Below are 12,249 nucleotides of genomic sequence, written 5' to 3' on the forward strand. Positions count from 1 at the left end.
TTGGCTCCGCCCCATCTGGGCTGACCTAGAGGCATAGGCCCTGCCTCATCTGATCAGGCAGTCACAAAGGGGGCAGGGCCTAAGCCTCTAGGTTGGCACACTCCTATGATGCCGTGGAGGGGACTGGCCTAGGCGGCAATGACATCACAGAGGGGTGGAGGCCCACAGTGCCGTTGGGGGGTGAGGATATGAGGGGAGAGACCACTAAGAAATCCTTTATACGGTAACATATGAAATGTTCATAATATTAGCGTAAGAAGGGTGCTGAGAACAACTGATATGGAAAGGGGGGGACAATATCCCTTTAACCCTTTAGGTGTTTCATAGAAATTTAAGCAAGTTGGAGGGGGAATTTAAAAATATCACGTTCCATTTTAATCCATTTTTATTTCTCGGAGCTAATACTGAAATGCAACTCAGTATTGATTCCTCTTATTCTAATGTTTCCATAAATACCCCATATGTGCATCAACTGACTCAACTAAAGGCCTCAGACATGACAAAGGCCTTTTTATAAGGTGGTATGAATAAAAAAAAAATTATCTTTATTCGTTAGGTCAGTATGATTAAAATGATATCCATTTATATAGCTTTTGTTATAATTTATGACATTTATACTATAAAAACTGTTTGTGTCTTGCCATATTGAAGAGCTGTAATATTTACATTTTTTCACCTATCGAGTTATGTGAGGGCTTTTTTTTTTTGCGGCATAAGCTGACTTTTTAGTGATACATAGTTTGGGTACAAGTGACATTTTGCTTGCTTTTTTTTTACATTTCACTGCGGCATTACATTTCACACGGTTAACTGCCCAGAGGAGCGCAGTTCCTTTCCAGCCAGTGGCCGCAGGAGGAGGCAGTGAGTGGCAGCTGCCTTGCGATTGCCGTCAGGGACAGTGGGGGAGAGAATCAATGATGTGCAGGCTAGTAATACCTGCATTCCATGAACGGCACTTAATTTTGCATTAAGGGGTTTAATCAAAAAAGATGTTAAGTAAACACGGCACCTCTCAATAACTACACCAGCTTCTTCATACATCTTGTCATGGTAATACAAGTTCAGTGCTGCTTCAAATTCTCCAGCCTGTTCATATAGTTGAGCAGCTGCTTTATTGTCTTGTGCTTTCTTGTAGAAGAATGCTGCATCCTTGGTCTAAAACACAAAAAGGTAGTATAAAATATTCAGTCTGCATAATAAAAATAAACAGTAAGAGACGCAAAAAAAGTTTTCATGGATATTCATTATTTATCCAAAATAACGCTACTAGTTTTTAATACTTAGAGGTTACAAATAATATACCTTGGCCGCAACCAAGCCTCACATCAGCATTCAACTCTGCAGGAAGGGAGGTAGCTTTGTGTTTTCTGGCTCCAATGTGACAAACTGCTCTTATGTCCATTGAGCTCTCAACCACAGCTACTGCTCTCTGCAGAGCTTTTGGTGGTCTTTGAGATGTGATTTAAGACCACAAAAGACTTAGGCTGGGTTCACACTATGTATATTTGAGGCTGTATTTGTGAGGCTGTATAGCAACCAAAACCAGGAGTGGATTGAAAACACAGAAAGGCTATGTTCACATAATGTTGTAATTGAGTGGATGGCCGTCATTTAATGGCAAATTTTTGCTGTTATTTTAAAACAACGGCTGTTATATTGAAATAATGGCAGTTATTTACCGTTATATGACGGCCATCCACTCAATTTCAACATTGTGTGAACAGAGCCTTTCTGTGTTTTCAATCCACTCCTGGTTTTGGTTGCTATGAGGACCTGACTTGAGGACCAAATACTGCCTGAAGTATACAGTGTGTGAACCCAGCCATACCCTGTAAGTTGGGTTACAGATGGCTCTACCAGGCATACAAACTCAATCCCCTTTTGAACGCTATTAGGTTTGTTTTAGGGATGGGATATGTCAGATATTTAAAACAGCACAAGTAATAAACTTTATTAATAGTGATATAAGCTTTGTTACTGAGGAAAAAAAGATGGTGTTGCGGTGATTGCAGGTGTGCTAAGAATTGACTTGACTATGTAAAAATTTTTTGTGTGACCAAAATACTGATGGCCTAACCCAAGTTTGGCCTATCAATTTAAAGGTTCTGGATAACCCTTTAAATCAATGCATACCAAAGTATTGTAATTTTCTAATGTACTCTAATGCTTCAGATATCAAAGACTGGAAACAGTTGCACAGCCTCTTCTATCTTATATATGGAGTTCATGGGCTTGCTTAGTTTGGATGGAACCCTGTGTGGACCTCTTTATTGCTGCACATAGTTTAAAGATACATTCACATGTAGAGGGCCTGCAGCAGATTTGCTGCTATGTTCAATTATGTTGTTACATTAATTGCATAGAATTAGGTCTGCTGTAGATCCTTTCATGTGAATGTATCCTTAAAGGGAATCTGTCACTAGGTTTATGCTGCCTTAAATGAGGGCAGCATAAACCAGTTACAGAAATGCTGAACAGATCGGTGTATTATTTCATCACTTTATTCAGCCATTCTCCTAATATGCAGGAGAATAGGATTCTTGGATAACTGCTCATCAGCAGCTGGTGGGAGGAGTTTTCTGCTTCTCACGAATATCCAGGACTACTGGGCTTATGCATATAATGGAGAGGACAATTTATTGTCCGTGTTATTCAGGAGGATATCTCCCAATCAGCTGCACAGAACAATGTAAGTGATACTAGGGGTGGTCCGAACCCAGTGGCGGATTATAATGTGGGCCCACATTATAATCCGCCACTGAGTCTCTCTTGTACTGTCCCCCGGCTGATGCGCGGCTGCCGGGGGTGTCCCGTCCTATCCCTGGCAGCGCGCGCATCAGAGAGCTCCCCTATAGATCAGCACCCTCCTCTCCTGACATCCTCTGTGCTGCTGGGACCTCTCCTATAGGATTAGCACCCTCCTCTCCTGACATCCTCTGTGCTGCTGGGACCTCTCCTATAGGATTAGAACCCTCCTCTCCTGACATCCTCTGTGCTGCTGGGACCCTGCGACCTCCCCTATAAGATCAGCACCCTCCTCTCCTGACATCCTCCATGCTGCTGGGACCTCTCCTATAAGATCAGCACCCTCCTCTCCTGACATCCTCGGCGCTGCTGTAACCTCTCCTATAAGATCAGCACCCTCCTCTCCTGATATCCTCTGTGCTGCTGTGACCTCCCCTATAAGATCAGCACCCTCCTCTCCCGACATCCTCTGTGCTGCTGTGACCTCCCCTATAAGATCAGCCCCTTCTCTCCTGACATCCTCTGTGCTGCTGGGACCTCTCCTATAAGATCAGCACCCTCCTCTCCTGACATCCTCTGTGCTGCTGTGACCTTCCCTATAAGATCAGCCCCTCCTCTCCTGACATCCTCTGTGCAGCAAGGGACCAAACATTATGTTTATTGGGGACAGCATGAGGGGGCAGGAGTGGATTATAATGTGGGCGGATTGACGGGGGGGGCAGGTTGGGTGAACAGCCCGGGGCCCAGGGTACATTTAATCCGCCACTGTCCGAACCTGCCGAGGTTCAGGTTCGTACGAACCCGGACTCTCGGCAATGATTCCCGCTGTCTTAAACCTCCGCGGAGAGGGTGGATACAGCGGGAGGACCGCCTGGAAAACCGGGATACAGTCACAGCCATAGGCTGTATCCCAGTTTTCCAGGCGGTCCTCCCGCTTTATCCACCCTCTCCACGGAGTTGAAAGACAGCGGGAATCATTGCCAAGAGTCCGGGTTCGTACGAACCCGAACCTCAGTAGGTTCGGACCATCCCTAAGTGATACATCATTCTGTTCCGCTTCTCTGTGAGTACTTCATGCTACCATTAGATAGAACAGCATAAATCTACTGGCAGAGTCTCTTTAAAAATGAGCTGAAATCTGGGTATACAATTATGAGGAATGACTGACAGTTCTCTCCTCAAATCTACCTTAAATTTCTCATACTAATAATACTATAAAAATATAAAAATAATAATAATAACAACAATAATAATAACAATAATAATAACAACATCAACTAAAAATATAGAAAGATGATCACTTTTAGGGCTCATCTGAAGGGTTTTTTGTGATAAACTTTAAAATAGCTTAACTTCTGTTTTAACATATTACACTCCAATTGCATAAGCAAAACACTTGTAATATGTAACAACCAAAACACTGTGCTACCTTATCCATTCGCTTGCAAAGTTCAGCACAAATGTTAAATTCTTTGGCCTTCATTAGGCACTTAAGCGCTAGTTTTGGTTCCCGACATTCCAGATAAGTCTTGGCCAGCTGTAAGTATTCCAATGGTTTAACTCTGTGATTTAAAAAAAGAAACATCAACAGGGGACAGTACAAAAAGTGAGGTTTGTCACAAGATTATTGTTTAAATAAAGTCTACATTTTTATGAAGTAGAAATATTTGTGCCTACTTTGCATTGGCTTTCCTTGACTGCAGATTCAATACTTCATCATTGGCGAATGCAAGCTTTTCCTTTTCTACTGCACCACCTTTTTGGTAACACTTTGCAGCAACCTGTTAATATGAAAGAACAGTTTAATACTTCTCTTTACTTAGTTTACTGAACTGAACTGTTTTAACCCCCACACACAGCTTATCTCAAGCTTGGGCTGATCGCGGGGGGCACTGTCACTGCTATGTATGTGCAACCAAGCAGCAGGATCTCAGCTGTAATACAACTGCCAGAAGCAGAAATGAGTCTGATGAGAAGAAGTCACCTGTTAGTCTACCTCACCCCCTACCCTCGACACACACATCCATCTCACAACCGTCCCCACGTACTGCCATCCCCACCAGAACTGAGTTACATATATATTTATGGCCCTCAAAAGCCATTTCAATGTCCTCATAGTGGCCTCATAGGAAAATTAATTGCCTACCCCTGACGTGTATATATATATATATATATATATATATATATATATATATATATATATAAATACATATACATACACATACACACCACTTGTGTTTAGTGACTGATAATCACTGTTTATTGTATCAATTTTGGAGCACTTAGGTTATTTTTTGGGCATATTCAATAAAAGTTAAATTTTAGCGACATAGTATAGTGATTGTTGAAAAAAACTATAGATCTTGGAATGCAGTGAACAAAAATTGCAACTTTTTCATAAGGACTCCAACGTTGGCTCACTGTGACTTGCTGCCAAGTGACTGTAAATAAGTACAGTTAAAGAGAGAAGTCCTAGAAGGGGTGGCAAAATATTTAAACTAGGGATATGAAGGGAGGAGAAAGAAGAAAATCAAGTTTCTAATAGAGTAGCTGAGGTAAGAGAGGGGGGGCAGAACATATAGGTGGGAGGAGGATAAGAGAAATGGATAAGGAGATCGATTTATCGCAAATAAGCAGAGAAATTACTCAATGACTCCTCAGGAGATCAGGATCACCCTTATGACTATGGGGCCTATTCCACGGAGCGATAATCGTCCGATTTTATCGCTCCGTGGAATAGAGAGAACGATCAGCCGATGATCGTGTCATCGGCTGATCGTTAATTTAGGTTCAGACCTAAAATCATTGTTCGCCACCAGCGCATCGCTACGGTGGAATAGTGGCGCGCGGTGACGACCAACGATTTCAGCAGCACCATACATTACCTAACGGGCTGCAGGTCTCCTCCTGTGTCAGTTCAGACAGCCCCGCTCCAAAGCTGCTGCGCGCGGGACCCCGGTAGAAGACCTGCAGCCCGGACAGGTAACATATGGTGCAAGAGCTGCAAGGACATCGGTAACGATGTCACTGCAGCCCTCGCTTAACGATCATCGGGGCCGTGGAGTAAGCTCAGTAAACGAGCGCCAATCTAGCAGATCTGCGCTCGTTTACATCGTTGATCGGGCCCCAATCGGCCTGTGGTATAGGACCCAATGTCCCAGGTAATTTATATATGATGCACACTAGCTGAATAGTTGATTTAGCTTGCACTGAATTCACTGTTGCTCATAAAATAGCCCTGTTAGGTCCCCTTCAAACGTCCGTGTCGGTTTTCAGGTTAGGAAATTCTGATCAGGGGGCCTCAAAAGACTTCAGGAAAGCATCAAGATTTCCCAAAAGTAATCAGTTTTTACCTCCAGGAAACCATCAGGAATTGCAATTAAGTTTCCCTGATCAAGATTTCCTTGTGTACCGTGCCACCATCTTCCCCCACATGTACTGTGCCATTATGTCATGTAGTCCTGCATATTAGCACACACCATGCTAGGAGATGTGGTTCTACAGCTTACCCTATACATCATGCAGGGTGATGTAGTTCTGTATATTAGCACACACCATGCCAGGGGGTCCGAGTCAAAATTAGAATCAGATTCTATGGATGCATCTGTGCCGGAATTCCGGATGAAAATAGAACAGCATCTAAAAAAAATCCTGAAGGGTGTCCGTGACTAATATAAACCTATGGATCTGGAAATCCATCCAGATTTTCAGATAAGAAATCTGGATGGATTTTCCAGACATGTGAAGGGGGCCTAGCTTTCAGCAGAAAGAGTATGCTGCTAAATTGTCTCTTTAAACAGGACAAGATGAAATGGAGCCTTTAATGAAAATAGCCATTGTATCAAAAGCCACAGGTGAACGTAAAAGAAATTAAATAAATAAAATCACACGTTTTAGTAACTGCCTCCTGATCTGTATAGGACTGGACAATTATTTTTTTTTACTCTTTTGCTCTTTCTTTCTTGTCAAGATGATGTGTTTTATGTATGAATAAGTTTTATTAATTTACCAAAGGTAAACCTCTATTCCAAAACTGAACTAGATTGAATTTATATAGATTGACACGTCTCCCGTTTCTGCTCTGCTGTTATTAACAACAAATTCATTACTCCATAGCTTCTTTAAAAAAAAAACCTACCTTCCAACACTGGTGACTAGCATAATAATCTCCTTGGGAAATCCATTCCTCTTCAGTTGAGGTTTTCACAAACATGCTGTCATCAAGATCTGGGTGAATAAAAGGAAGACCAAAAACAAAAGGTGGAGAATAATTATTGTAAAATCTCATGAGAAATCCATGCCCAGTTTAACGGTTATGACCACTGTTACATAACCGGTCACAAAGCCGTGTGGCTGTGACAGTACACCAGCGCAGAGAGAGGACCATGTGCAGTCTTACAGAGCTGAATAAAAAAATGTACAGGTTGGACAGAAAATGTGAGCTATGAAAAAAAGTATGGGGGAGGTAAATGTTCAATTCATGGACTACATTTAAGTAGTGGAGGAACCAGTCTCCAGAGAATGAGGGGCTAAAAGAAGGGAGGCCCACCATGGAAGGTGTTTATAGGATGGAGGATCATCATGAATGGAGATTGACATGATAAGGATACCATTTCAAACATAATAGAGGTAAACGCTACTAAAATGGTTACCTTCCAAGAAACTAACATTCCTTAATGAGCTATCTGAGCAATTCTCTGGGTGTTAGTCATCCTACCTGGTCATCAGCTGTTTGTCAGCTTCCCTCACTATGGAGGACACATCTGTGTAAAGCCAATATATCTTTTTCTGATGTGACTCTTACATTACATTACCCGATGGTGGTGTTCTCATGGCATACAGGGTATTCAGGGAGGGACAGATCTAGATAGGACCTGGTTTATATACTTAAATAGCTGACATACATGTGTGTTTTTTGGCCCCTTTGTAGGCATGGTAATTTTTGGTAATACCCACTTGGCGTTTTTTAATAAAGTTTTAGTTTGCACTGTTTTGCTAATTTTTACTGTACAATTTGCAAACAAACTAATCAATGGGCTTCAAAGGAGAAGACTGTAACATCCTTTAAAACGACTCTGTTCCCACAATCTGACTCCCCCAAACTGCTTGTACCTTTGAATAGCTGCTTTTAATCCAATATCTGTCCTGGGGTCCATTTAGCAGGTGATGCAGTTATTGCACCAAAAAACAACTTTTAAACTTGCAGCCCTGCGTCAAATTGGCATGGCCTAGAGTGTCTATGCCCTAGGCTTGCACCGCCTCTCCATCCCTCCTCCCCGCCCTCTTCACCATTAGGAAGGCCCCCTGGCAGCATTTCTCCTAATCCCTTGTCTGGATCGTTAAGGCACCTGTGCACTGTTCAGACAAGTCATGAATAAGAGAAATGCTGTCTGGGACATTCCTAATGGAAAAAGGCGGGGAGGAGAGGTGGAGGGGCGGTGCAAGCCTAGGGCATATACACTGTAGGCCACGCCAATTCGACACAGGGCTGCAAGTTTAAAAGTTGTTTTTTTGGTACAATAACTGCATCACCTGCCAACGGACCCCAGGACAGATCTTGGATTAGAAGCAGCTATCCAAAGGTACAAGCGGTTTGGTGGGGCAGATTGTGGGTATAGAGTCACTTTAACCCTTAGGCGACCCCGGACGTACCTGTACGTCCAGGGCCGCCTACGTGTATTCGGTGAACCGCCACGGTCCCGGGTGCCACATGTAGCCCGGGACCGCGGCTACAAGCGGGCGCGGTCGGATCACCGTGCCCGCTAATAAAGTAATCGGATGTGCGCAATCGCCCAAACTATTAATTTATCATATTCCTGATCTCGCATGTTGTAAGCGTAAAAATATTCCCAAAGTGCAAAATTGCGCATTTTTGGTCGCATCAAATCCAGAAATAAAAGCAATCAAAAAGTCGCATATGCGCCATCAAGGTACCGATAGAAAGAACACATCATGGTGCAAAAAATGACACCTCACACAGCCCCATAGACCAAAGGATAAAAGCACTATAAACCTGGGAATAGAGCGATTTTAAGGAACATATATTTGTTAACAATGGTTTAATTTTTTTTCAGGCCATCAGATACAAAAAAAAGTTTTACCCCAGGGCGAGCGGCGTAAAAACGAACCCCCCCCCCCCCCCCCCCCCCCCCCAATTTCACCACACATTGAATTTTTTTCTGCTTTTGCAGTGGCCTTTATGAAAAAATTAAGCCTGTCATTGCAAAGTACAATTAGTGGCACAAAAAATAAGGGCTCATGTGGGTTTCTAGGTGAAAAAATGCAAGTGCTGTGGCCTTTTAAGCACAAGGAGGAAAAAACGAAAATACAAAAATTTAAATTGACTCGGTCCTCTAAGGGTTAAAGGAGTAGGCTGAGGCATAATGGCACAGCATGAACAATTTCATGGTGTGAACAACTGAATTTTTTCCAAAAAGGTGCTGGGAGGAAAGACCTTCCAGAAACATGAAACATGAAACTTGAGTAAACTAATGTCAACCCAATATCTAAGACCTCCCTGAAAGGAGAGGCGAGAGGGAAAAAATGAACAATGAATGAAAGTGTCTCTCTTCCCATCAAGAAAGTGACTTTAATTTATGTGGTAGACAGGAAAAGAAAATGGTTTTCTTGCTTTATGCTTGGTTTGGATAACTACTACTAAGAAAGGCAACTAGCAACCCTGTAAGACAAAAAGTTCATCCTGGATCCACACCTATGCAAATACAGGTGGTAACTACCCTTTATTCAGATAAGGGCAGATTCGAGGCAGATCTGTGGAACTGAGGAGGAGGAATATGGTTTAAAGGAAAGTTTTATCTTTTGGTCTTGAATATTTAGCTTTTTGTAGGTATAACCTTGCCATAGAGGGGAAAAGGGTACTTCATCATTGGAAGGACAAGGTGAAATCTGGTCCAGCTTCCTAACATGTCCAGCATTGGTTTGAAATTTGATATCGCCCTGTGAAGTGACCTCTGCGAGTCACAGATCATGCCTACAAATTTCTCGCTCGTATCATTGGGAGACACAGACACAGTGGGTATAGGCTGGTGCCACTAGGAGGCGACACTAAGCAAAGAAAAAAGTGTTGGCTCCTCCCACCAGGCCTGCAGGCACTGAGCTTACCAGTTTTAGCTTAGTGTCCGTAGGAGGCAGACACTCCTGCAGTTTTCTGCTATTTATTATTTTAGTTTCGTTATTTTGTTTTTCACCTTTTAGATGGGATACATAGACAATCTTGTCTCCCTGTTTCCCCAACGAGCAGGGCGAGCAGCAGAGCGCTGCCAGCACTCCTAGCTCAAAGAAGAAAAGTGGTATCATGAGTCCGGAGCCGGCTCCTCTGTCCCACCAGCCCAAGGGTCACCCGGACTGCTGAAAGAGCTCCCCCCTGTACCAGCAAACCCCTCCAGGAGAGCGGAGCACTGAAGGGGTGACCCTGCTGGTCTCACCGGGGAGCTGGAGAGAAGAGGAGCAAGAGGGTGAGTATAGGAGATTGGTGAGTATTTCCCCCCTTCCATTCCCTGGGACCTGCACTTATCCCCCCTAGGGCTTGCCCTCGGGCCTTCCCATGTCGCCCCCCCCCTCCTTCCCCCCATCCCCTGCAGGATCTCCCTCCTCCCATCCCCCCTGGGTTCACCCTCCTCTTTATTGCCCCTAAGGGCATACTGTAAATTGGCCATATCTGTAGCCCTACTCCTCTTTTCCCTCACCGCTTCTCCACATGTGGCCGTGTGCTGACAGCTGTAGCTGAGCCCTCTTTCTGTTCTCCCTCACCTGTTTTCACATGTGGCCGTGTGCCGACAGCACCCTCCGAAATTGGAGGTGGGGGGCAGTCCTGTCTGGTCATTCTGTGCTCCAGGGACCCTGTAGACTGAGAGCCGCGTTGCCGGAGCCCATCTCGTGCCTGCGCTGCAGCGCCGGCCGCATTCTCCACTTTAGCCCCAGGCTTCAGGCCTTACAACGCCTCTCTTCCAGGGGGTGTGTTTTCCTCACAGCTACCAATAGCAGAGCAGCGCGCCTAATCTGCTGCCTGCTATTGGGGCTGTGGTCTCTGTCTCTTCTCCCATGCGGGCTGCAGTGCTCTCTGCAGCCAGCTCAGAATGGTTCCTGCGCCCCCTGCTGGCCATTAAAGGCACTGAGCCTCCTACACTGTATTTAAATAATTATGCCTCTCCTGCGCCTCTAGTGGAACAATAAAGTTACTACAGTCTCCATATTTTTCTATGACAATCTTTTTCATGCAGGTTAGGGTTTTAGTTTACCCTTTTTCCCTGTACTGTTGGGACAGTCGTCCCTAGAGTTTTGTTTCTTGGAAGGTTTTTACCTTTTCTGCCTTTTTATAGGATCTCTGACACTCAGAATTATTAAAGATTGTCAGCAGCTCAAGACCACTTGGTCCATCCAGTCCGCCTTTTCAGTATTTCCTCTCTTTCTATCTTGGGATAGACATGTTTATTCACAGGCAGCTCTCCTATAGTACCGACTATAGTTCATGCATCAGGATCAACACATGGCACCGCCTGTTGTCATATTACTCCCGTCCACGAGTGAAGCAGCCATACCGCCTGTCATGTTACTGACCAGGGCTAAATCAGCAGTGACATGGCGCTGGCCATAGCTACATCAGCTAGTCACATGGCACTGGCCATCGTAACAGGCCATTGCTACGTCAGCAGTCACATGGCACTGACTATCGCCACCTCTGCAGTCACATGGCACTGACTATTGCCACCTCTGCAGTCACATGGCACTGACTATCGCCACCTCTGCAGTCACATGGCAATGGCCATCACTACATCAGCTAGTCACATGGCACTGACTATAGCGATCTCAGCAGTCACATGGCACTGACCATCGCTACCTCTGCAGTCACATGGCAATGGCCATCACTACATCAGCTAGTCACATGGCATTGACTATAGCGATCTCAGCAGTCACATGGCAGTGACCATTCCACAGGTGAAGTAGTCGTGTCTCAGCAATAACATCATGCCTATTATATGGCACTGACTATTGCTACATCAGCGGTCACATGCCACTGACTTGCTACATCAGCGGTAATTTGAAACGATCTATCACTACATCAGCAGTCCTATTAATCCCTTCCACAGGTGAAGTAGAAGTGCCTCAGCGATACTATCCTGCCTATCATATGGCACTGACTATTTCCACATCAGCACTCACATGCCACTTGACTATTGCTACATCAGCGGTCACTTGAAACGATATAATGCTACATCAGCAGTCGTGTTACAGTCATGCCACGGCGATACCATCCTGCCTGTCACGGGGTGCGGGCTACTGCTACATCAGCTGTCAGGTTACGCCTCTACACAGGTGACATAATTGTGCCGCAGTAATACCATCCTGCCAGACATACTGTACGACGAAGTATTACATCCGTACTCATTTTGCTTCCTTTCATTGGTGATGCAATCATGTCACAGCAGCACTACCCTGACTGTCATATGGCGTACCTATTGCTGCATCAGCTTCATCCTAGATGAG

The 12,249-nt window shown here is 44.4% G+C and overlaps 1 protein-coding gene across 4 annotated transcripts in view; it reads right to left on the minus strand.

Moving 5' to 3' along the window:
- Positions 1-12,249, minus strand: part of TRANK1 (tetratricopeptide repeat and ankyrin repeat containing 1) — a 154,809-nt gene that overhangs the window by 28,161 nt on the left and 114,399 nt on the right. For all 4 annotated transcript variants that reach the window (XM_069958474.1, XM_069958475.1, XM_069958476.1 and 1 more), the window contains 4 exons: positions 6,884-6,972; positions 4,423-4,526; positions 4,175-4,307; positions 1,010-1,155 (listed from right to left, as the gene is read on the minus strand). In XM_069958474.1, coding sequence (XP_069814575.1) covers positions 1,010-1,155; positions 4,175-4,307; positions 4,423-4,526; positions 6,884-6,972 — 472 coding nt within the window. The remainder of the gene's footprint in view (positions 1-1,009; positions 1,156-4,174; positions 4,308-4,422; positions 4,527-6,883; positions 6,973-12,249) is intronic.

This window comes from Dendropsophus ebraccatus, chromosome 2 (genome assembly GCF_027789765.1).
Source record: "Dendropsophus ebraccatus isolate aDenEbr1 chromosome 2, aDenEbr1.pat, whole genome shotgun sequence".
Lineage (NCBI taxonomy): Eukaryota > Metazoa > Chordata > Amphibia > Anura > Hylidae > Dendropsophus > Dendropsophus ebraccatus.